Source organism: Actinia tenebrosa, unplaced genomic scaffold (assembly GCF_029948245.1).
Source record: "Actinia tenebrosa isolate PJP-AT-01 unplaced genomic scaffold, QUT_ActTen_1.0 PGA_scaffold8__29_contigs__length_14323225, whole genome shotgun sequence".
Classification (NCBI taxonomy): Eukaryota; Metazoa; Cnidaria; class Anthozoa; order Actiniaria; family Actiniidae; genus Actinia; species Actinia tenebrosa.
The window spans coordinates 11,362,970-11,387,766 of record NW_028292585.1 but is presented as its reverse complement, the minus strand read 5'-3'; the positions used below and the strand labels follow the sequence as shown (position 1 = coordinate 11,387,766).

Genomic DNA, 24,797 nt, shown 5'->3' with positions numbered 1-24,797 from the left:
ATAAAAAGCTTTCTGATTGGTTGCTGTGTAAATAAGAGTTCCTACCACTGCTGGGCAAGCACATGGTGCCCACTTAAACCATTTTTTTTTTTCCTCGTGCAAAGCTTTTATACCTGTTTGTTTTGCTTTCTTGACACATTATCTCGTGAGTAAGCACGATTATAAGCCAATAGATTGATCCAAGGTCAAATTGTTTACTTTACCTTGGAGGGAGACGCCCTGAGAGATCCAGAGATGGAATGGGGAGAGTCTCTGTCAAAACTGGACGAGAGGTGGCCAGAGTAAACATACCCCTGTATAACAACACAATAGAATAGCCTTAAACATGGTATCCTTTTTATACTCATCTTGATCATCAATATTCAACAAAAACTACTCAAAAACAAAAGCGTCATTAAACTATATTGTATTAATAACCTGTTATTAAACAGATCAATTGGAGTTCAATTCTTAAAAGAATTCCTTATGTGGAATTCTTCAAAGGTTTTGTCTTTGATTGTCAAAGTGGAACATTCTGGTCTGACTGGTCTCGCGGATAGTTGCGGGGAGGGATGGGGAGGGGGAAATTGTCTTATGTTACGTGGAAATAGTATCAGTGGTGTGTGGTTGGAGGAGGGGTGGTCTGTGTGAGGATGATGCATGAAAGTGAGGGGGAGGGGAAAGTATACTTTCTATATTACAAAGATTTGAATGTGTGGTAGAATCCTGACCTTCCAACAGGTAGCGCCATGGTTCTTTTGCACATTAATAACAGTTTCGCTTCTTGTTCTTGAATGAACTCATGGTCACTGGAAAATAAGACAGAAATCAAACCATCAATACTGCATGGATCTCTCAGCGTAAGTCTACGTTATTCTGCAATGAATTATTGTGAGCAGTGTAAAGTCCATGTAGGTTTGAAATATCCTCGGGAATACAGTAGACATCACGTGACTATGTGGAAAATCACATGTATAGTTACATCTCCTCATTCTAGCTCTCTTTGTTTTCCGACTTTATCTACCCTTTACTCCAGTTGGTGTATATGAGACGACGAGACGACATCATTGCCTTACCAGTTTACTTTAGAGATTACCCTACAGGCTGTAGTATGTTGTAAAACTACTTGAAATTGTGTTTAGAGCACAAGCTCACTACACTAAGCTATTTGCCTGTTGTTATGTAGAGGGAACATTGCTGTTGTTACCTGACTTCTGGTTTCTGCACCAGGCTTACTCGGACTGGTCTGGCCGACTGTAACAGTCTCCGTACTTCTTGCACGCGTAAATCTTTACCAAACCGTAACCGCATGACCTATATAAGACAATTACAAAAACAACGAGTCACTGCTATGCACTGATTGAAACATGTGGTGATAGGTCGATCGACAGTAGAATACCGGCAACCGAGCAAATCACTTTTTATATATTATTATATATTTTTTTATATATTTTACATCTATCTGAACTCTAACGTATTATTTTATTGACGGTAGCTAGTTTGCTGCCAATAAACGTCTCGATTAGAGCGGTAAGTAAGTGGTAATTACTAGAAAGTAAAAATAGTCATAGTCTAATGCATAATATAACTTGTTAGATTTAGGGAAATTAGTGATATTTTTATACTTTTATCAGTCTAATATTGTGACCCTCCACAGGAATTCAGGTAAAATGGTGATGACACATTATTACCTCTTCATTGAAGTCCATTCCATCGTCTTTTTCGCCTTCCTTCAAAACAACTTTCTAAAATAAACATGGATTAAAACAGTAGAGGACAGGTTAGTATAGGTGGGTGTGGGTGGGTGGGTCGGGCAACTTGGTTAACTTGCTGTCCATCCTGAATAGCAGGATTTAATTGGAGCCTAAAAAACCTTGGCACTCGAGCATATAATAACTGAGTACGTACACATTCCTCTCACAACATTCCTCTAACATGCATGTTATTTTTAGAGATTGGACAAGTGCCATGAGCAATAGCAATTGAGACCAATGTTCAACATCGCAAGTATTATATATTGTTCCCTGCCATAAATTCCCTTGGCACACAGAACTATCATTAACTAAGCTACTTACATTAAGAGGTCCGTGCTGAGTATGAATGTCTTTTGGTTGATCACCAACTAGTGATGCTAAATCCTCCCTACCTGAAACAAACATGTTCTAGATCCCTCAGAATATTGTTAGCAAACACAAAGTGAAATGGTGCGTCTAACTCTAAGATGGTTGTGTGTTGTGAAGCAATTCTTTAACGTTGTGCTCAAATAGTTTAATAGTGCGGTGATCACAATGTGCAAGGTAGCTAACAATTGCATAATGCTCATTTAATTAATTGATCAGACGACTTGGTTGATCTGTCAGTAAGTTGGGCTACTTCCATATATTGGTGGTCGCAGAACAGAACTCTAAAAAGGAGTATTGGTCAGATGAGACATGAGTGAAAAACGCACTGCGCATTCTCGGAAGTTCGGCAGAAAATTTTTAAACAAATGAAACTACTTATAGATTTACCAGCATTCGTATTATGCGAATTGCCCTCGTATGTTTGACCAGGGGAAAAAACTAAAATGATGTGTTAGGAAAAAAATATGCAATAACTTTCTACGAAAAATCCAATGGTTGTATTAGTAAACACGACGCGTCTACAAATTTCCCGCCGAACCTCAGAGCATGCGCAGTACGCTTTTCACCTGTGCCGTCAGATGATTGGTTGGTGAAACTAGACACATGAAATAGATGCTTACCTATCAATGTATATGCTGTGTGTGAAAGCTTACAAGGAGGTTTCTGGCTGCACATGTGAATAGCTTCTCTTATCGGGAGTCCAACACCAAATGGTAAACGGTCTAAATCTTTAGATGTAAAATCTGGGGGGGAAAGAGCAAGACGCTTAGAATAAAACAAATGAACTGAATCTGTCAGAAAACATATTATAGACTTACCATTTTCAGCCATGAAGACAACTACTTTTTCTGCTGCTGTTTGGCACCTAAATGATTTAAAGATAGTATTGTGTATTAGGGGACAACGTTTACTTCCTAATCAGCAAACAATACATCAAATAATCTAAAAAATAAAGAGACCATGACCACGTAGAGGAGTAGGACTGAGGAGAAGGGAGGAGGGAGGGCGACGAGAAAGAGGAGCAAGAGGGAGGATGAGGAGGAGGGATGAGGAGGAAAAATGAAAAGGATGGAGGATGAGAAGAAGTAGGAGATGATAATGAGATCTAGTAAAAATATCATACAATTCAGATCATTGCGACAAATATATGATCGATAATATACTTCTCGTGAGCTTACAAGCAAAACTAAAGAGTTGGCTGAAGATAATGATATCATAACTGAAGCATGTTGTACCTCGTTAGTTTAAGGGTAAGATCAGTAGATAATTTTTCAATCCCTAAAAAAAATTAAAAAATCATTGGCTCTCTATCAAAATTGTTTTAGTACTTTAGTTACTCATCTGCTAGTTCGCTTATCTGTAGTTGTTATTGTCGTTTGTACGATAGTTGTTACTGTTGCTTGTTCGCCTATTGTTGCTGTTGTCGTTGTTGAGTTCTGTTAAGGTCACTCTTATTGCTTCTGTTGTTGAAGGTGTTACCAATCAAAGATGTTGATACTATTGGTTCTGATGTTACTGATGTTAATGCATTTGTTGCTAAAGGCGGTGAAAATATCAAAAAGACTGATCAAAGAAATATGACATTAACGTGGGGTAACCCCCCTCAGTGAGTGCTTCATACATATATCAGTGATGATTAAACAAAATACCTTGCCCTGGTAGCCTTAGGTAAAGCTGACTTGGATCCTCAAGACAATGGCCTTCTTTCGTAGGAATAAAGAGCGAATAAAGCTAAAACACGAAAAACAGTTAAATAAACCTGTATTAGAATAATTAATTTCCCACAACAGCCACCCACTCCTCATGCAGCTAATGACCCCCATCAAGTACCACCCTCCCCACAGCTCCATGCAACTCATGACCCCCATCAAGTACCACCCTCCCCACAGCACCATGCAACTAATGACCCCATCAAGTACCACCCTCCCCACAGCACCATGCAACTAATGACCCCCATCAAGTACCACCCTCCCCACAGCTCCATGCAACTCATGACTCCCATCAAGTACCACCCTCCCCACAGCACCATGCAACTAATGACCCCATCAAGTACCACCCTCCCCACAGCACCATGCAACTAATGACCCCCATCAAGTACCACCCTCCCCACAGCACCATGCAACTAATGACCCCATCAAGTACCACCCTCCCCACAGCTCCATGCAACTAATGACCCTATCGTAGATTGATAAGTTTTACACCGTAGTGAAAGTTTGACTCCGACGAAGGACTAACGTCCGAAACGTCAGTTTCTATTTTCACTATGGTGTAAAACTTATCAATCTACGATAACTGTTTCATTAGAAACTCCGACGCAGTCCACGCTAGTGTTTACTAGCCATCATCTAACTAATGACCCCTGTCAAGTACCACCCTCCCCAAAGCACCATGCAACTAATGACCCTTGTTAAGTAACACCCTCCCCACAGCACCATGCAACTAATGACCCCCATCAAGTACCACCCTCCCCACAGCACCATGCAACTAATGACCCACATCAAGTAACACCCTCCCCACAGCATCATGCAACTAATGACCCCCTTCAAGTACCACCCTCCCCACAGCACCATGCAACTAATGACCCCCATCAAGTACCACCCCCCCCCCCCAGCACCATGCAACATCACAACTTCTCCTTACCATTGTGATAAGGTATGATTTCACACACACAGATTGTAACAGAGGATAAGGCTTTCTCTGCAAAACAATGAAAATAAATTAGATACAATATGAATTTTCATAACCAGGTAATTAACAGTTGACACTCACAAATGAATGATACAAAATAATCCTCAAATAATCCTAGAAAAGAGATCAGTGAAGAGATTACTGATGCATTACGTTGGTGAATATCAGGGATGCAGTGTTCTGACCAGGAATTTCTTTCAGGGGGTCAAAGGGCCCATCAATCCGAAATTTAGGGGCCATTTAGAAAACTGGATAGGCCATTTCCAAAATCTTAAAACAAAGAATAATAATGTTTTTAGCCAGTAACTCTGTTGCAAATTTACAACAATGTAAGACAGTTTTATTAGTAATGACAACACAATAAAATTTCGCTGGGCAGCCATACTTGAGCCTTCAATAAACAGTTAACACAGACTAGTCCCAGATCTCTTGGCGAGTGAGATACAAGATGGCGGCTATGTTCGATTCGTGGCTTTCATGTGGACTTTCACCTTATCGACTTTTATTATTTCAAAAGTACTATATATCTTTTATAACTATCAGGAAGTATTCTTTGGATAATTCATGTGCCCTTGGGGGCACATAGAGTTGGCATTTTTGTGCCATTTCTGATTTTTATGCGCGAATCCTGCAATGGCGCAGCCTGGTAAGAACACTGGGGATGTCTCTACTGATGTATTCTGGTACTTACCATATGACCATCCAAGCATGACATCAACCATTGGTGAATATCAGGGATGTCTCTACTGATGTAATTTGGTACTTACCATATGACCATCCAAGCATGACATCAACCATTGGTGAATATCAGGGGGGTCTCTACTGATGTATTCTGGTACTTACCATATGACCATCCAAGCATGACATCAACCATTGGTGAATATCAGGGGGGTCTCAACTGATGTATTCTGGTACTTACCATATGACCATCCAAGCATGACATCAACCATTGGTGAATATCAGGGGGGTCTCTACTGATGTATTCTGGTACTTACCATATGACCATCCAAGCAATGACATCAACCATTGGTGAATATCAGGGGGACTCTAGTGATGTATTCTGGTACTTACCATAACACCATCCAAGCATGACATCAACCACTGGTGAATATCAGGGGGGTCTCTACTGATGTATTCTGGTACTTACCATATGACCATCCAAGCATGACATCAACCATTGGTGAATATCAGGGGGGTCTCTACTGATGCATTCTGGTAATTTGAGAGCCTTTAATTGATCTATAAGAAAGTATTCACTTTATGAATATTTTTCGTCATTTTTCATTCACCTTCACCTGGTTACCATTCACCTGGTCACCATTCACCTGGTTACAAGAATAAAATTTAGCCCTGATTCAGGTTGTACAATGGATGAATGCTTATCCAGTGGATAAGTCAAAGCTGTTATCCAATAAATATTTTCACTGGATAAGGATCTATCCATCCAATAGGGCTATTCACCCTTTGTACAACCGGGACTAGTAGAGGAAGTGAGAGTGAATGAAGAAAGAGAGAGAGATGGTCTGTGGACAGACTCCTGGCAAACTAGCAAATACTTTGAATGTTGTGCTTTATCACAATGTATAATAATCACATGTTTGCATAGTATTCTCACCTTTAATTTGAGGGGATGGTTCTGACAAGCCAACTGATACAAGGGATGGTAGGTCACGGTAGTAAAGGTCTAAATACGGCTTCCAGGACAGATCCCTAGTTATTTGGAGAGGTTTTTCATTTAATACTGTTTGCATATATACAACATCTGAAAGACTCTTAGTAATCTCTTTATTAAACATGCTACTTGTGTCAACTGCTAACTTTGGCTAACTTTATCTTAGTATATATGAAGATAAAATATAGTCTGAACTGAATCCTGACCTTGATAAGGTGCAAAGGAGTTCCCCAAGGATCTTCAAGTCGTCCTTTGCTAACACATCAAGCTTCATTTCCTGCATATAATATAAGAGCCATTGAAGACAAAAATTAAGAGATAAAATCCACACATCAAACCAATCAATCTTTGTCTTTTCTCATTCCATTCCATTCCATCCCAACCCATCCTGTTCAATTCATTCATCCCATCCCATCCATTAACCAACTACAAGTTAGAGACAAAATACCATTGTTTTTGTGTCACTAAATACTTTTGTAAATTATCAATATGATTAATTTGTACCTCATATACCAGATGAAGGGCAAAGAGAATGGTTGGAATATGGTTGAAAAGAAGAGCAGTGTTGTCTAGCCTGAAATGAGAAAATATTAAAAAAGAAATGACTGTAAAAGAAATTATCAAACTCATGAATAATTCATGAGGAAAACACAACAGAAATCACGACCGTGAAGAGTGTTGTAAATCTGATACAAAACTGTGTTCATTTGCATAAACTTTAAGTTGGATTTTCTTGGCCAGATTCACTTTAATTTTGAAAATTTTAGTGAAACACAAAGTAACTAACCTAGACGTTTGATAAGTAATACAGTATGAGTGGCCGTGTTGTATCCGATATACAAACTCTCGGCTACGCCTCCAGTTTGTATATCTGATACAACACAGCCACTCGTACTGTATATATTACAATCTATATAGAATTATTGTATGTGATATTCAATATTGTATGAGTTTACTTGTCTTCAAATTTTGTGTCAGCATCTTCTTGTCTTGGCTTTGGTTTTGTTACAGAGGGGAAAAATGGAATACAACTAGGCTGCATTATCTTGTGATATGAACTGTTCATTAGCCATTCCCAGGCCTGCATAAAGAGCAAGCATGCTTAGATATATGATATTTGGTTGGTTGGTTGGTTGGTTGGTTGGTTGGTTGGTTGGTTGGTTGGTTGGTTGGATGGATGGATGGATGGATGGATGGATGGATGGATGGATGGATGGATGGGTGGGTGGGTGGGTGGATGGATGGATGGATGGGTGGGTGGGTGGATGGATGAATGGATGGATGGGTGGATGGAGGCTAAGGAGGAATGAGAGGGGAATGAATTGATTAATGAAATGGTTAGTGAGATGAGTCAGTGATTAGGATAGATGGATGATTTGCTTTCTGATTTGTCGAGAGCTGTGGCAAAAAAGTGGACATGCCAACAAATTATGTCAAAGAATTACAAAATTAGTTGAGCATGGAGCCAGCGCATGCTAAAACTGTTTTCCTTTTAAGCTTTTTGCATGTTTTTGTAGTGAAAAACGAACTTTCGATGTTTGATATGATGTGAATGGTTGATCAAATTGTTATGCAAAACCATTGGAAATTTATTAAATGGCTGGATCACACTGATGAGTGGATGGTTTGCATTCACTTGGTGGATGAACAGATGGAGAATGGAGGGAGGGAGTGAGGGAGAAAGGGAGCTAGCAGAAAGACAAACCCGGGGAGAAAGACAAACAAACTGATTAGAAGGATGGATGGGACAAAACAAAGGACAATCTACATAAATTAATATCTTTTTGCATGATTAAGTAGGCATGACGACCACGTACCTCATCACCCTCAACGTTTAATCCTTCTTCTGACTTAAACTTCTTGGCAGCTGGGGAATCTGACTGCATCTGCAGAATTTTAAAGATAATTGGCCAAAATGAATAACATTAGACACAAAGAGGAAGGGGATTTTCATTTGACATTATATCAATCAAGGCCAACAAAACTTGGTGTTAATGCCTGATCAAGTCCTTAGTCTCTCTTTCCTTCAGCAAATGTTTTTAAAGCTGGGGCACTTGGATGAAAATCAATGAAATTTGGAAATGACTTTAAACTTGTTTAAATTTATCTATATGGCCCAGATAGTAGCCAAGGAACATGTTTCCTTCACAATCAAATGTGGTGGGGGAAAATTATCTATTTTATTCAGCATCTAAATTGTGAGTAAATGATGTCATTTACTCAACCCTATTGTTCTATTCGCTTTTAATCCAAAATATCTCAACAGCGAGTGGCTCCCAGGCTAAGATTTTCACTAATCTGGTTTACATAGTCATAATGGAGTCATATTATCCTCAAATACTTCAATTATTCGGACTTTCAAAAATCAGGGTGTTTTCATCCAAGTGCCCCTTTAAACTTCTTTCTTATAAGTTCCACAAGATGACCCAACCCTCTTTTAACAAACTTCTGAGAAGCAATGCAGTCTTACTCTACAGACCTTAATAAACACCCCTTCCCAATAATAATATCAATCAGTGAATACCATGTTTTGTACCTCCTCTTCAGTTCCTTCTTCACCACCTCTTTTATATCCCATCATACTTCTCAAGCATGAAACAAAACACTCCATCTCCCCCTGCGGAGATGTTTGCATGGACCACACTGATTGGTCAGTTCTTTGATTGGCCAGTGAGTAGAAAGAAAGGATAAAACGAGAAGCAATAGGAGCTGGTAACAGGCACTTGAGGGACATTATACACTGTGAAACTACACAACATGAAAAAATATAATAATTAAAAATAATAATATATTCTTGGTTTGCCACAGTTTTAATCCTTTATGCCACAAGTGTGGCTCACATATAGAATTGGCTAAAATTCTTGGGATTTTGGCAACTTGTAGGCATGGTCCCTGTGGGGCATTAAGGGTCACTTGCTTCATGCTGATTGAGATAACAGTTGTGACATGGAAATAAAGCGGACAATACACTAAAGTTGATTAAATAAATTATTAGAGTACATACAGAAGGTACATGGAACTGTGAGAAGGTACATGGAAAACTACTTGACTACCAATTTATTTGATTGACAATAGTCTATTGCCAGATTTCCATGTCATGACTGTTGACTCGCTGAGTGTGACTAGAAATGAAAACAGTGATAAATAGGGGCTGAAAATAGACAGATAAATATATTTCATTTTTTTAAATTATAATCGATCACATACCTGAAGAATTTTTATACAATGGAGGGAGAGAAAGTTTGTACAGAAGTCCATGAGGAAATACCTTTAACAAGACAAAAAAGATGGCATGGTTGTACTATTACTAGCATTCATTACGTACTACAATAACTAACCCTTTCTCAGTGATCATACTCCAATTAAAAATTTTGATTTAAAGGACTATCAATAATATTAACTTGTCTATATACACCTAATTGAAAAAACTTAGTCGGGTTCGAGAAGGTCATATCATCGAAGCTAAGACCAAAAAGGATTTTGGGTACTCTGAAATTTGTATTATATTTGCATATATACATGTAAAAATGCACAGTAGAGCAAAGTCCGTCGACCTAGATTAACAACATGCCAAAGCCATGATTCATAAAATGTGCACAGGAAGGGAAAACTGCAATAAGCATGATTATGAAGCAGTGTTATATTCTAGTCTACCATTGACAAGAAAGACATTCTTACCATATTACAGCCTAGAGGTTGATGATCTCTTAGTGATTGAATGGATTGTAACATTCCAGGTTTTTTATCACTATCTGTATTTAAAAATAAATAAATAAAACAAACACATCAAAAATGAATGAATAAATAAACAGCCGTTGTGGATGAATAAACAATGAATGAATGAATGGATGGATGGATGGATGGATGGATGGATGAATTAGGGGATAGATGAATGAATGGATAAGATGGAAATATAAATGAATAAATGGTCATGAATGAATGGGTGGATGAATGCAGCTACATCACTGTTAGGCCAACTCTGATACTTTTACACTAACTATAAAGAAAGTACTATGAACATTGCAGTTCATTGTACTGTGAAAAGTGTATGTAAAACTGTCTGGTAATTTTACACTAACTTTTCTTTTATTTGTTGAATGGATGACCTGAAGAGTGACACTGTTCTCAGTAACATCTAATAGATAATCATCTCTCAATCTTATGCTTTGTTATCAAAAAACTGGAAAGAGTATTACAGAGTTATTTATAGTACCTGTGGCTTCAATGGCAATTTCTTGTGGAAGAGAACCAAAAGACAATGCCTAGAAAAATATGAGTATACATTTAGTTTACTTTACATTAGCTTATTTAGCAGTGTGTGGGTTGGTACTCAAGCCTGCATGCCATGCTAAATGTTTGACTGTCTAACATGGTCATGATAAAAATGCAATTTGAATTTATTTAGAATATTAAAAAATTGATTTTTAGTTTTTGTTCCTTATATTTTCTCATATTTAGGTCAATTTATGTATTTTTTGGTAAAATCAAAGAAAACTTCTTTTGACCATGGTTGACCGTGTACTGTATGGTCATAATTATTCTTTGACCATGGTCAGACACCATCGTTAGACCACAGTAGTCATAACATGGTTGACCATGGTTGACAATGAAAAAACATGGTACCATGGTCATTCTAACGCAGGAACACCTAGAGATTGGACAGGACTATAAATAGCACTACTTACATCTTCTTTCTGAAAAGAGGGACTCAGCTGTAAACTTGAAAGTGTAATTGAACAAGCCTGAAAAAATGTTAAATTTAGGGTATATCAAGGAAAAGATTGGACAGAAATGATCATATGGGATGAGATGAGACTGTTCCAATCAGAATGAGGACTACTTGGATTTGGATTGAACATTGAAATAAGACTCATTTATCATAATACAAATGAGGATTGATTTTTGCATGTCAATCACATGCTAACAATGTTGTATGGGATTTAATTCTTAAAGTAAAGGGAATCTATTGTTCTACCATCTAACATAGCCAGCAGCAAATGATCATGCAAAAGTTTATAAACTGAGTAATATTATAAATAAAGAAAATGTATAGTTTTTTTGAATCAGTACCTTAGTTTGTCCACTGAAGAGACTTAGTGAAGAATCCAATTCTAGCACTAGCATCATGTCCAGACCCTAAAGATAAATGGATAAATAGTCATTTAAAGTCTTTGCAGTAAGATTGTTCGGCATAAAGCATACTAAAACATACACTGAACTATTTGACAACACAAAACTATGTCTATCCTTCATAAACCATGTACTACTAAACAAACCAAACAAATATAGAAATCAAACTTGTCTTTGCAGTAAGATTGTTCGGCAACTACTAAAACATACACTGAACTATTTGACAACACAAAACTATGTCTATCCTTCATAAACCATGTACTACTAAACAAACCAAACAAATAGACATCAAACTTGTCTTTGTAGTAAGATTGTTCGGCAGCTACTAAAATATACACTTGAACTATTTGACAACACAAAACTATGTCTATCCTTCATAAACCATGTACTACTAAACAAATCCCATTATTATTGGTCACTACCCATGGATGTAAAGACTTAATCAAGTATCCCTCTGACACTGCTATGTTGTTTAAAAACCAGTGATAGTTCAAGCTTGCATGCAATATTTTTAATGATCAAATTGGTTTCTCCTTCAACATCTTGATTGCAAGAGAAAATGCAAAATACAGCACATTGATTTCACTGATTATCCCTGTATAAACTAAAAAAAAGATTCCATAACAAACCTTGAGAGGAGCAACATCTTTAGCTTGGATTTCTCCTGAAGACACAAACACCAAGTTACTTTCTTTGGAAAGAATCTTCAGCATCCTATGAGAAAATAAGCAAGTGCATCTAAGAGATGATTGAATGGTAAGCAGGCCAGCTGATGACAAGTGGGTCCTCAGTAAATGTCTTAAATTGTACAATGTTATATGTTCCTTTGTGGATGTGGTTATAGTGTTAGTGTTATATGTCTTGTAGGTGTAGTATGATTGTGCATAAATATGATGAAGTTAATAAAAGTAAAAATTAGAATGACTAAATTTATTCAAATGATGACAAACACAATGTGCAATGATAGTGATGATGATGATGATAGTGATGATGACAATGATGGTGGTGGTGATAATCAATAATGATAATCACAAACACAATGTGCAATGATAGTGATGATGATGATGATGACAATGGTGGTGGTGGTGATAATCAATAATGATAATCACAAACACAATGTGCAATGATAGTGATGATGATGATGATGACAATGGTGGTGGTGGTAGTGGTGGTGATAATCAATAATGATAATTACAAACACAATGTGCAATGATAGTGATGATGATGATGATGACGATGGTGGTGGTGGTAGTGGTGGTGATAATCAATAATGATAATTACAAACACAATGTGCAATGATAGTGATGATGATGATGATGATGATGACAATGGTGGTGGTGGTGGTGGTAGTGGTGGTGATAATCAATAATGATAATTACAAACACAATGTGCAATGATAGTGATGATGATGATGATGACAATGGTGGTGGTGGTAGTGGTGGTGATAATCAATAATGATAATCACAAACACAATGTGCAATGATAGTGATGATAATGATGATGATAATGGTGGTGGTGGTAGTGGTGGTGATAATCAATAAGGGACTGGTCAGAAATTAGCAGGGGGGAGAGTGGTGGATAAAGGGGGAGGATCATAACTTTTTTAGCCCCTGAAAAAGGGAGCGTCATAAAAAAACAGACAGTGAAAAAAGGGAGGGTCACATAAATTTATGCTCTTGGAGATACCCCTTAGTACGCTGCAAATCGCATTTCCAAGAGTCTCAATTTCAAAATTTCTCAGCGAGCATGCCCTCAAACCCCCTAATATGTTTGGTTGATAGTATCAAATGTTAGTCACCTTGCTAATGAAAGCAAATATTTCTAATACATCTTTTCACCTGAGTTTGTTGGTGTGTCCTATCAAATAACAAAGAAAAGTGTTCCCACTGATATCTGTAGTTTGGATTACTTTGCTTGCTTTGCCTTTTGCTCCATGCCTGGAAATATTCAAAAATTTCTTTATTCTGAATAGCATTATTCTATGATATGGATTTACAGTACTGTTAGTAGCACTTAATACTAATTGGAGAGAAATCTTCAATATGTGACTGTGTAAAGTCTTGCTACAGTCTCCTTGGTGTCTACAGTATATTATTATAGTTACATAAACTCAGCATAAATCTAGTGAGCTTACATAATATTTTAAACTGCAGCTAAAATTCATACCTGATTGGCATGGGGGTTTCTTGCCATATTTGTTTAAGACACACTTCTGGAGTGAGAGGTTCAAAGTAGTCTACGAATGACTCATCCCTTGAATGACCTCCAGGTGGAGAACGGAACACTGAAGGTGACCTGCAGCCGATCATGAAGGGGGATTCTGTAGAACATTAACTCCATGTCAGTCATTTTGAATATCTTGCGATTGAATACAAACATAACTGTAGACAGGTCTCTATACATTATAGGTATGTTAGGCATTTTATACAATTAAGTATATAATAATAGATTACATGTATCACAATATGTACCACAATTACCTAAAGGTAACTCAACCTAAATACCCTCTATAACTAGCTGGAAATTAGTAATGTTACACATGTAGATGGCATGTTCTAGAACAGAGATTTAGTTTTACACAAATTGATAATACCAGAAAAATGTATTATTTGTAGCATGCTTCTTGAAACATCCTTTTTTCTGCATGTACATGTAGCTTTGTACATGGGAAATGGTTTCAAAATTTTTGCTTTTGTCAATGTTGAAATAAAAAAATGAAAGTGGATGGGCAAGGCAGAAATCATTAAAGAAAATGAACTTCAATTTTGACACTTGAATGTGGAATATTTTTATTTTAATTTTTTTGTTTTCTAGTTGGAATTCAGTATCCACATGCTAGGATTAATAACTTTCGTTGACCCACTGTAAAAAAGGATAATTAATGATTAGAGCTATGTTACTCACCAAGAAAAGGGGAACGAGACTGGCTTGTAGAAATCTGACCTAGTGCTGGGGACATAAGCTTGATGGGTGCAGGAGAGTGCATATGTGAACGCATGGCAGGAGAAGATGTGTACTGCTTGAATGGCGAGTGAGGAGGTGTGGCTAAAGACAATCGAGAGTGTGCAACTGCTAACATAACAGGGGTAGGGTTGTGGCCAATAGCTCCTGATGAGAAATCAACTCCATGTGGTGTGAATGGTGATTCAGGTATGTCCTGTGGATCAGAAGTAGCAAAGTCAACTATCTACGTCACTGAGTTTACTTGAAAAGGTACTCTCATACACTTTTCAGGATTGGTTTCTACCAGTCTGAGGAAAAGGTGTTGTTCTGGTCATAATTTCTATTGGCAGGGAAGAATGGGTAAAATGGCAGTCCCAAAATAATAATTGTACTTCTTATCCCTTCATTAGGGACCTTAAGATACACAACAGGAGCAAGGATGGTGATGTCAGACGATGATGCAAGCATGTTTTGAATAGTTTTTCATGTGTGCACAGTCATCCTTGCTGTAATTGTTCTTGCTAGAATACTCAGTTGGTGCTTTTTCATATTCTAGAATGGAGGGTAACAATGGCAAGTGCATGAAAAACTGTTTCATAACTTCAAGACTAATAAGACAGCCAAGACAAAAACGCATGACTGTGACCAACCAATCATGAGGAAAGTTATAATTAGCTCAGTAATCTAATGGAACCATACATAGAATGATATTGATGAACTCCATTCTAGCTAATAAAGACCCATGATTGAATCATGATTTCAAGATTACAAGTACTGCACCTCTGGTAGTGCTTTATTAAGAAGCCATGTTGAATGCAGGCCCATCACTGAGTCATACATCATAATAAAGTTACTATCATCATCAGTGTAGATCACATTTAAAGTAGGGTCACAAATGAAGGCTCTTTTTCCTAAAAAAAGAAAAACAAAGAAAGCAATAGTAAGATTTTTTTATAGAATGTAGTAAGATTTTATAGTAAGATTATATAGAATGTAAGATTTTAAGTGTTTAAACGAAAAATCTAATTTAGGTGTACATGTAGGATGGTCAATAACCCATTGACATACTTAGACTGACACCAATTTGGGAGTTGCATTTTTATTATTTATGTAACCTGTTTAAATCAGTTAATTCATCAACACTGGTCTGGCAGAATGTGGTATCAGTTATTTACTGCCTACATAAAAAGTTTTTTTTTATGAAGGAGAACGTAAAAGAAATAAACTATCATGACAAGAGAGAACTTCACTAAACTTACATGGGTTCATTCCATAAAGTGATTCTTCAAAAACACCATGGTTTAAAGTAAATGTCCCTTACTGATACCATATCAGTGTAAGCATATACACTGTATACCCCACTCTCTATCTGCCTCTAATACTGTGCAGATTATAGCCTGAATGTCACAATAATATTGTGGATACCTTGAGCCAGTGATGCTACTGGTCTGGGTTCATCCAATGGGTGCATAAGACTAAATAAAGTTGGTACTTCTCTGGTGAGAGACAATTATTATTGAATGGGTTAAAAATCTTAGGGTAGTATTGAACTTAGGACCAGTTAGCCAAAGGGTTGACCAATGATAAGCATGCAGAGGCTGACTATAGTTTGACAATCAGCTGACTTCTGGCCAATTATCAGCTGACACTGTAAATGTTTTTAGGGCTTTTTTGAGTCTTGCTCTGGGCCAATGCATGGCCAACTGCTAGTGGAGTGTTGGTGAATGAGTCAGCATATTGGTGATATGTTTGTCAAATGTTGGCCAATCTATCTTTTTTGAGATGCACGAGTCAAAAGTCAAAATATACTGAAAAGCTGACAATAAAGGCCTTGTTGGGAGGAGTGATTAATAGAGTTCATCAATCTCCCTTGAGTGCGTTTAAACCACACTGTGTTACAGTGTTAGGCTATTAAGGCCAGGCTTCTTAGATTTGCAAGGTTCTTTCTAATGACCCCACAAACCCTTTTCATGGAATGCTGTTATACGTACCTTTTGTGAGCTGTCAGTTCTGATGGCGTAACAGTCCTTTCTAGCAGTAGTCCTCCAGGAACAACCCAGGTGTTATTAACCTGCAATCATGGTGACATACATAATATCAGTACCTTGCTATGCTTGGTATGTTTAGAGAACTACACCTGTATTACAGAAACACAATAATTCAAAGTACTTCACTCTAGGCATATAGTGGGGGCATTCTATTCTGGCAGCTAAGCATATAGTAAGGGCACTCTATTCTGGCAGTTAGGCAAGAATTGCTCAATCATATTCAACCTGGATTGCTTCACCTGCTGAATTCTATGAAACATTGTAAACGTACACACAGCATTAAATGCTAACTTACAGCTGTGAAATACTGAGAACGTAATTTGAACTAGTCATTACTTTGCTTATTTTTCAGAAAACCCTCAAAGCACTGGAGCATGAATTTATGCCTACAGATAATAATATATATCTACAATAATATGTACTCTACACTGTAGTGAAGATTATTGATACTCACAGGAAAGGGCAAGGCAGCTGTGTGTACTCCACCATCAGTAGAAAACACATTAAGGAATTCATTTTCTAGAACACACAAAGTGTTATGTGATTCTGAAAAACACAACATACAAAAATAATAATCAGGTTTTCCCTGCTCAAAATTGTTAATGTTAGTAGTTGTTAAAAAATAAAAATAAAATAAAATAAAATAAAAATCTTTTATTTTAAGTGTGTAGTCGTTCTAGCGCTTTCGCACTAATCGGGAACACTTTTTGCTCACACAAAATTTTGTTTCAAATAAAAGCAGAATTGTTTCACTTACAAGATGATTTCCTATCATCAAAGGATGTTTTAGTAAAAGGCATGAGAAATATTATAATTCATGTTTAAGAATTCATGATATTCTCTCATTAAAGAAAAACATAAGCTGACTGTTGGCTGATAATTGGTCAACAGTTGGTTGACACCATCAATGATTGGCCAGCGGCTCAACAGATGATCAGCAAAATAATCAAAACATTTCCACTATCATAAAGTACACAATTAATTATTATCATAATGCTCATAATTATGCAAGGTGCAAGGGTTGACCTAACATGCAGTTGGTTTGGATGGACAAAAGCTTCTTTCAAATACTGCAACCACTATGCTATGTGCCCACGTTATTTCTGTCAGGTAAAACTGCTGAAGCAAGATGGTTGCAGCTACAGTGTATGTGTGTGTCAGATGGTGATCATCCTTTCCTATGTTTGGATTAACTTTTCAATCATTATTTCTGACCCTGGCATCATTATACTTGTAAGCCCTAATTCTGGTTTTGCAATATTGAGTGAACATAAGTTTTTTTCATATTCCACATTGTGACAAAAGGCAGGTCAAGCATGTCCAGTGCTAACTTGCTTGCTTGAAGCTATATATAGGTTTTTTTTCTTTTTCAAATCAAAATACCCAAGATTAACATGGACCTGAAACCCAGACATCTTGTACTTTACACTTGTTGTCTGGGCACCATTAAAGTGGATATAAATACAGTGTGCTTTACTTTACAATGAACTATTGACCATCAATTCATTTAATAACTCGCAAATCATCATACCTTCAACTGTACAGATTCCTTGTTCAGGAGCAGGTAGGGTAAACTTACACCAGAAGCAGTCAATAACATCTGAATCTAGAGTGAATGACTTAATTACTGTTCTAGTCTCAGGTGAACATCCTTTGCTCCACACCACAGTTTGTCCATTAATATAAAGCTGTGTATAAATGAAAACAAAAATGAAATAAATCCTTTATCCACTGTAGGATAACTATTATTATTACCATTATTATTACAGGCTTTGCTATTTATTTGGTGCATGTAACATTATAGCTGCACAGTAGATAGCATGATGGTTGAATTTTCTTCCATCAATTAACATACATCATAAAATTTTGTCTTTTTATTCCTTGGGAAAAGGATGCACATCAGCAAGCTTGATTATTTATTAATTAGAAATGAAAATTGACAAAACTTATAAGTATTATCAAAGCCTATAAATCATGTTGGACCTACCTCTTCATTACATGTTACATCACCATCCATGCTTCTGATAATCCACTTCTCAGTCTTAAATAAACAACAATGTCACAGTAATAAAGATGAAGACGCATGCAGATCTGATGTGTGAGGTATTGACTATATCACACATTGGGTTGTGTAGATCACCCTAAAGAAGTGGGGAGGGGGAGCTGGAAAGATTGGAAAATATTAGAGAATAATACAAAATGAAAAAAGTGTGGAAGGGGGGAAGGGGGGGCTATTGCTCTCAGCCCCTCCCACTCTATGGTCCTTGTGTACAATGGAGAGGATAACAAAATATGGTAATCTATGGTGAACTATTGCACATTTTCACCCACAAGGGTCCATGGGGGGGAGATAACATCTACCAGATTAGTCAATGTGATCATGGACTATAAATAACCCTTTAATCAAACACATAACTAAAACAAGATACCGTCAATGTAGCTAGCTAAATTTATTCCATAGAAATGAATATGGCAAATCGTAGTGCTATAAATCACCCAACGATGTATCTCGTTTGGAGAAAATTGGGTCTTTCTGTAGGGGATTGTCAGGGGGATTCTATTCAAATTCAAATTTCAAGTAATCGGCTAGTAGTCGTACCCTGCGATAGCATAGATTAAGCTATAATAAATAGTTATGTACACATGCTAATGATATATCGTTTAAATATGACTAAAAAATGAGACCGCCCAACCGAATTCGCTTCGTGGTCTAGTGGTTAGGTTTCGAAGGGTTAGGGTTGGGGATGGCAATGTAGTAGTTCTTTGGTGCCGAAGGTACCGAGTTCGATTCTTGGTGTCTTCACTTAATTTTTTTTCTAAGTGAGGAGAAACAAAATTTCTAAGTCCCACTCGTGTGTTTGGAAACCTATGACGCATTCTGTGCTCCGGTACCCACAGAAGGAAACAGAAAATTAGACTAGATGTATTTGCCATTGATGGCAGCCGATATCTCCCGGGATCGAGACAAGCTGGTTGTCTTTTTCGACATAAAGCGATATCATGGTAATAATGAAAGAAAACTTCAAGTGACTTTAATTTTGAATCACAAACTGTCATTTCTTATGACAGGAAATTTCAAATCAAATCTGTAAAACATATTGATTTTTGTAAACTTACCTTGCTTGTCAATGTTTCACCGTTACGTATTCCTTCAGTTTTTTCTATCTGTAAATTCTCCGCACCGAAAGGATGATGCTGGAGAAACGTTCTTCCAAAGGGAGAGAAAACTTCCAGAAAATCAGGCTTTAACATCGTGATACACTGGTATAAGTAAGACGAATATTCGCTGGTACAAAGCTACTCGTCCGCCATATTGGAATCAAAGTTGGCGGGCAAAATACTAATCAGTACCAGTAGTTCATAAACGCGTTTAATGAATACCGTGGCAATCTGGTAACTACTAACCACAGGTAGCCCGAGAGGCTTGGATTCGGAAATCTTAGTCTTAGCATTCTCAGTTTATTATTGGAACTATTAACGTGGATTTCGGCGAAGTTGTTATGAATAAAGTCCAGTGTAAATTTGAAAGTTTTGCCAGTTTAAGCATTTAAGTCCATGAATCCAAGTCAACCACAATGCACTGCGCCTATTTGACTTCCATATCGTTTCGGAAGCTTTTCCAAGCTCTGGCTCTTTCATACAACAGCAAGTAGGTTGCATTTTTTCAGAAAGAGAGATTCCCTTTGTGACATTATGACCTTTCGGTCGTTGAACTGGCAGCCACAGGGACCGCGGAGGGTAGTTTTGATCGGGGCCTAACGACCGCCGAAGGCGGAAACCCACGAAAACATTTTAAACTGAGACCCTTGGAAGTACGATTTCTAGTGTTTTGGGGGGCATTTACATTGGCTATTGATATTTTAAATAACAAACAAGCAATTCAAAGTATGGCAGCAAAATTATTGGTGGAGGGTATATAGCCACCCTGCATAGTGCCCTCCGCAGTCGCTGAGCCATCGCATCCGGCTAGTCTTATTAATCAAAAATTAATTAATAACTCTTCTCATTCTATTACAGCGATATGCAGAAATTCTGATCCAACCAAGTATATAGTATATAACTATATCGGGTGCATTATGGGTAATGGCTCGCGGGATTCAAAGCGGGATTCAAACTGACCAATGCGTTGGTTGGCGTTTCAAAACAAACTCCGCTTATTCCAACCAGAAAAATAATTTTCACCCTGCCTAGGACTCGAAAGTCGGCGTTATTTTCAATATAAACCGCTGTTTATTTTGTGCACTTTTGAGTAATACAAACGGCTTTAGTGCAATGATGATTAATATTCAAACTTGTTTCGCATAACTAAACTGCAAAGCTTTTAATAGCTTGAGCCAAAAGAGAGAGAGAGAGAGAGAGAAATAAAAGAAAAGTAACCACAAAGAATCACTAAGTTATCAGAGGAGAAGTGGAAGAATATGCCTCTCTTAAGTAAGAATAACCTCTGTTTATCTAGAAATTATATTCAGCCTGTTCATCAACTGAGATTTGACTGAGTTGATGCTCAATAATAATAACACGGTAGACGACGAATAAAGCAAAATATCCTTTCCCGAGTAGCTCATGAACAATTTTTGTACCACTTTTGTCATAAGTCATATTACCGACTGTCCTCGGAGTGATTGATTGTTTTAGAAGGGCACATATAAATGAGCGAAGAACGAGTTCAGAATTGAGTTCAGCTCAACCGAAACTTCCAAGAACGATTTCAGAACTGATTTTAAACTCAACCAATTGCAAAACTTCCAATGTTTCACTTTACATCAATAAAACCGTTTACAATATGACATTTTTTCTAGTAGTGCAGAGGTATTAAAATATGAACACATAGTTCCCGCTTCTTGTACTTTAGCGCTGTTCATAAACAACACTCGGTAGGCCATCCAACGCTTTGGTACTTTTGAATCCCGCGGGTCTATTACCCATAATGCACCCGATATAGTTATATACTATATTTCACTATATACTTGGTTGGATCAGAATTTCTGCATATCGCTGTATATATATATATATATATATACACTCGATTGCAGAAACGTTGTAGTATACATTTATACAAATATCTAATTTATTCAGTATATTTAAGAGCGGCTGTCCGTAAAAATCAGACAAATTCGAAATTTCGTGGCAACAGTCAAAAAATCGATTTTGCTCATACTTTGAAGTTAGATACCCTATCATATAACATTAACCCCTGTGCACTTAGTTTTGCAAAATTCTTTTTAGTTCGGGAGAAATTTCACTTTTTATGCAGATAGGTAAATATGCTAATTTGACGACTCTGAAATTGAGATAAATCACCGATCTCGTGTACGAAATACAATCAATACTTGACCTTTCTAACCTAATAAACTTCAAATATGGTATCTCTATATGCCTCACAATGATTTTCAGACATGTAGCTGTAACGAAGAATTTCTGGAAGAATTATTTGCAAGACACAGTTTTCTTTAGCTTAAAAGTACCCTCAAAACAAGTGAGAATTTTACCATGGCCGATACAACGGAAAAGCGAGATTTTCACTGTATGTGATGTCAAGATGATATTGTTCAAGATTGTAAAAAAAAATTCTTAGGTAAATGTGTTTTTAAGCCTGTACGATCGATCAAATATGCCTAAATACGTTGTTTCAGAAAGCATCGTTTTTGCATAAATTAGCTAGTGAATGACTGCCAAAAATAAAATAATATTTTTCAAATCTTTTATAAACCGTTTGAGACATCAACACTGAGCAAATTTGAGGGATTTTTCTGAAGAAAGAGCTGCATTTACTGCCTACCGCTTCACAAATCATGAATTCTAGGTGTAGTGACGGCCATCTACACAAAACAGCGAAAGCGTTGCGTGACCACTGGCGGCCATGACCATTGGAGATGAAGAGTTCTCCTCAAAAACCTTATTTTTTTACCGGCCCAGCCACTTGAGGACTAAACTTAAATTTCGAAGCCCCTTAAGCTACGCTTTCTTTCAAAATAATATCCCCCTCTTGTATGCATAACAAATTTATGTAATAAATGTATAGGAATGCAAACTTTGCTCTTCTCACGAACGCATCAAAAATAATAGATCGGCTCATGTTATACGCCCTCGTATTGTGTGTGACCCCTAAGGTAACATTTGTCTAGTTTCAAAGGCCGATCCAGGATATTTTTGAGGGGGGGTCCAAAAAGTACATTCGATCAGTGACGTTATTTTTGAGGTCATACATACCGCTATATTTGTTGTAACCTTTCAGAACGCAAACATAACAACTTGATTTGGCTTTCAATTTATAAACTTACATAAGAGTCATGACTTTCAATAGAAAATTATTTGTAATATATCGTATGTTAAAAAGGGGAAATAACGAGTTGTAAAGGGGGGTCCGCAGCCATGGACCCCTCCGTTGGATCCGCCCTTGAGATACGCGAGTGATTTCGGTATCGGTAAGTTATCACATGAATCCCGCTCAATATATACTCCCGTCATATATATTGTATTAATTTAGGAAACAAAAACTAATAATGTCGGTATAGATATTTTTTTCTTATAAAACGGCTTTAGTTGAAATGGTTGTTTTTCTTGTGAAAAGATGTGTGCGGACGAGTGGCGTCAATGTAGGATTGTTTTCTTTTCTTATCCTTTTTGCTGGTGTCCACGTGTTGCTCGCATCTCTCGTAACATGGGTTTCGATAATTTTTTCATCGTGTTCTGCACAGCAAGTTCCCACAGATTATAAACATCCAAGAATATGGGGTGCTGTATTAATAGGGCATTCTGTACTTCCTTGTTCATTTTGTCCAGAGCCTTTTCTGGAAGCTTGTCGTCTTCTTGTGCATCTCTTTCGGCGGGGACGACCTTTTTCTTTGGCAATCGTGAAAAAAACCTTATACCACTTGTTTAGATGTGAGGAACCCATCAGGACTAAAAAAACTAACACAATCAGAATTCTTGGCCTTCCTCAAGGACTTTGAGGAAGGCCAAAAATGCTTTTAGTTCAACCCCGTTGAGCTGCGCCACTCCTGTACTTGCGGTGGTGATAAACGATGACAGTTTTTTTTTTCTTGATGTCATTACAGGATCAACTTTATGCCCGGTCTGCTCATGTTAAGCTGGGCCATAAGATAGTCCTTCTGTATTTCTTTAAGACGTTTTCGACCTTCGTTTGATTTCATTCCCCAACCTATTTTGTGATCGAACCGAGCTAGTACTTAGAGGGTCCTGAAGGGGTAAAATGAGTGCTGGTATTATCCTTCTTTGGTGCTGGGAAAATAGGATATCATGCACTGGGATTCATAAACAAAAAACCATCAAAAATGGGAGTAGGATTAAGATTTGAGCAAAACATACTCGGGCTAAGAATAAAAGGATTTGAACTGGGATTTGGGTAAATATTAGGAATCCCCTTCAGGACCCTCCATTTTTCATAGGAATACGCAGAGTTAATAGAGGGGAGTCCCCTCTATTAACTCTGGAATATGTCATCAGAGCCTTGCATAGATTTGAACGGCCAGGAGCTGCTAACACGAACGTTATACTTTTAGATACTAAAACATAAGGAGGAAGACGCACAAATGTAGTTAATAACGGGAAATAAAAGTAGTATTTTCGGTATTTATTTGGATACATTAAAAAAAAAAAACTCACATGCACACACAGTATTTATTATCCCGCCGCCGGTGGTCACGCAACGCTTTCGCTGTTTTGGGTTGATGACCATCACTACACCTAGAATTCATGATTTGTGAAGCGGTAGGGAGTAAATGCTGCTCTTTCTTCAGAAAAATCCCTCAAATTTGCTAAGTGTTGATGTTTTAAACGGCTTATAAAAGATTTGAAAAATATTATTTTATTTTTGGCAGTCATTCACTAGCTAATTTATGCAAAAACGATGCTTTCTGAAACAACGTATTTAGGCATATTTGATCGATCGTACAGGCTTAAAAACACATTTACCTAAGAATTTTTTTTTACAATCTTGAACAATATCATCTTGACATCACATACAGTGAAAATCTCGCTTTTCCGTTGTATCGGCCATGGTAAAATTCTCACTTGTTTTGAGGGTACTTTTAAGCTAAAGAAAACTGTGTCTTGCAAATAATTCTTCCAGAAATTCTTCGTTACAGCTGCATGTCTGAAAATCATTGTGAGGCACATAGAGATACCATATTTGAAGTTTATTAGGTTAGAAAGGTCAAGTATTGATTGTATTTCGTACACGAGATCGGTGAT

At 37.2% G+C, this 24,797-nt stretch overlaps 1 protein-coding gene across 1 annotated transcript in view; it reads right to left on the bottom strand.

The window, feature by feature from the left end:
- LOC116306279 (anaphase-promoting complex subunit 1) overlaps window positions 1-20,348 on the bottom strand; it is a 34,163-nt gene extending 13,815 nt beyond the window's left edge. Inside the window, exons 1-33 of the mRNA XM_089024065.1 lie at window positions 19,701-20,348; window positions 18,571-18,624; window positions 18,115-18,271; window positions 17,038-17,129; window positions 16,527-16,606; window positions 15,961-16,031; window positions 15,316-15,446; window positions 14,497-14,749; window positions 13,759-13,912; window positions 13,431-13,529; window positions 12,222-12,306; window positions 11,533-11,598; window positions 11,148-11,204; window positions 10,676-10,724; window positions 10,141-10,214; window positions 9,670-9,730; window positions 8,999-9,210; window positions 8,280-8,348; window positions 7,419-7,543; window positions 6,967-7,036; window positions 6,669-6,739; window positions 6,406-6,500; window positions 5,938-6,029; window positions 4,743-4,799; window positions 3,752-3,833; window positions 3,338-3,380; window positions 2,921-2,967; window positions 2,723-2,845; window positions 2,055-2,125; window positions 1,671-1,724; window positions 1,187-1,293; window positions 711-788; window positions 204-293 (exon numbers count right to left, since the gene is read on the bottom strand). Of these exons, the coding sequence (XP_088880191.1) occupies window positions 204-293; window positions 711-788; window positions 1,187-1,293; window positions 1,671-1,724; window positions 2,055-2,125; window positions 2,723-2,845; window positions 2,921-2,967; window positions 3,338-3,380; window positions 3,752-3,833; window positions 4,743-4,799; window positions 5,938-6,029; window positions 6,406-6,500; window positions 6,669-6,739; window positions 6,967-7,036; window positions 7,419-7,543; window positions 8,280-8,348; window positions 8,999-9,210; window positions 9,670-9,730; window positions 10,141-10,214; window positions 10,676-10,724; window positions 11,148-11,204; window positions 11,533-11,598; window positions 12,222-12,306; window positions 13,431-13,529; window positions 13,759-13,912; window positions 14,497-14,749; window positions 15,316-15,446; window positions 15,961-16,031; window positions 16,527-16,606; window positions 17,038-17,129; window positions 18,115-18,271; window positions 18,571-18,624; window positions 19,701-19,835 (3,104 nt within the window). The 5' untranslated portion in view covers window positions 19,836-20,348. The remainder of the gene's footprint in view (window positions 1-203; window positions 294-710; window positions 789-1,186; window positions 1,294-1,670; window positions 1,725-2,054; window positions 2,126-2,722; window positions 2,846-2,920; window positions 2,968-3,337; window positions 3,381-3,751; window positions 3,834-4,742; window positions 4,800-5,937; window positions 6,030-6,405; window positions 6,501-6,668; window positions 6,740-6,966; window positions 7,037-7,418; window positions 7,544-8,279; window positions 8,349-8,998; window positions 9,211-9,669; window positions 9,731-10,140; window positions 10,215-10,675; window positions 10,725-11,147; window positions 11,205-11,532; window positions 11,599-12,221; window positions 12,307-13,430; window positions 13,530-13,758; window positions 13,913-14,496; window positions 14,750-15,315; window positions 15,447-15,960; window positions 16,032-16,526; window positions 16,607-17,037; window positions 17,130-18,114; window positions 18,272-18,570; window positions 18,625-19,700) is intronic.
- Window positions 20,349-24,797: the final 4,449 nt, after the last annotated feature.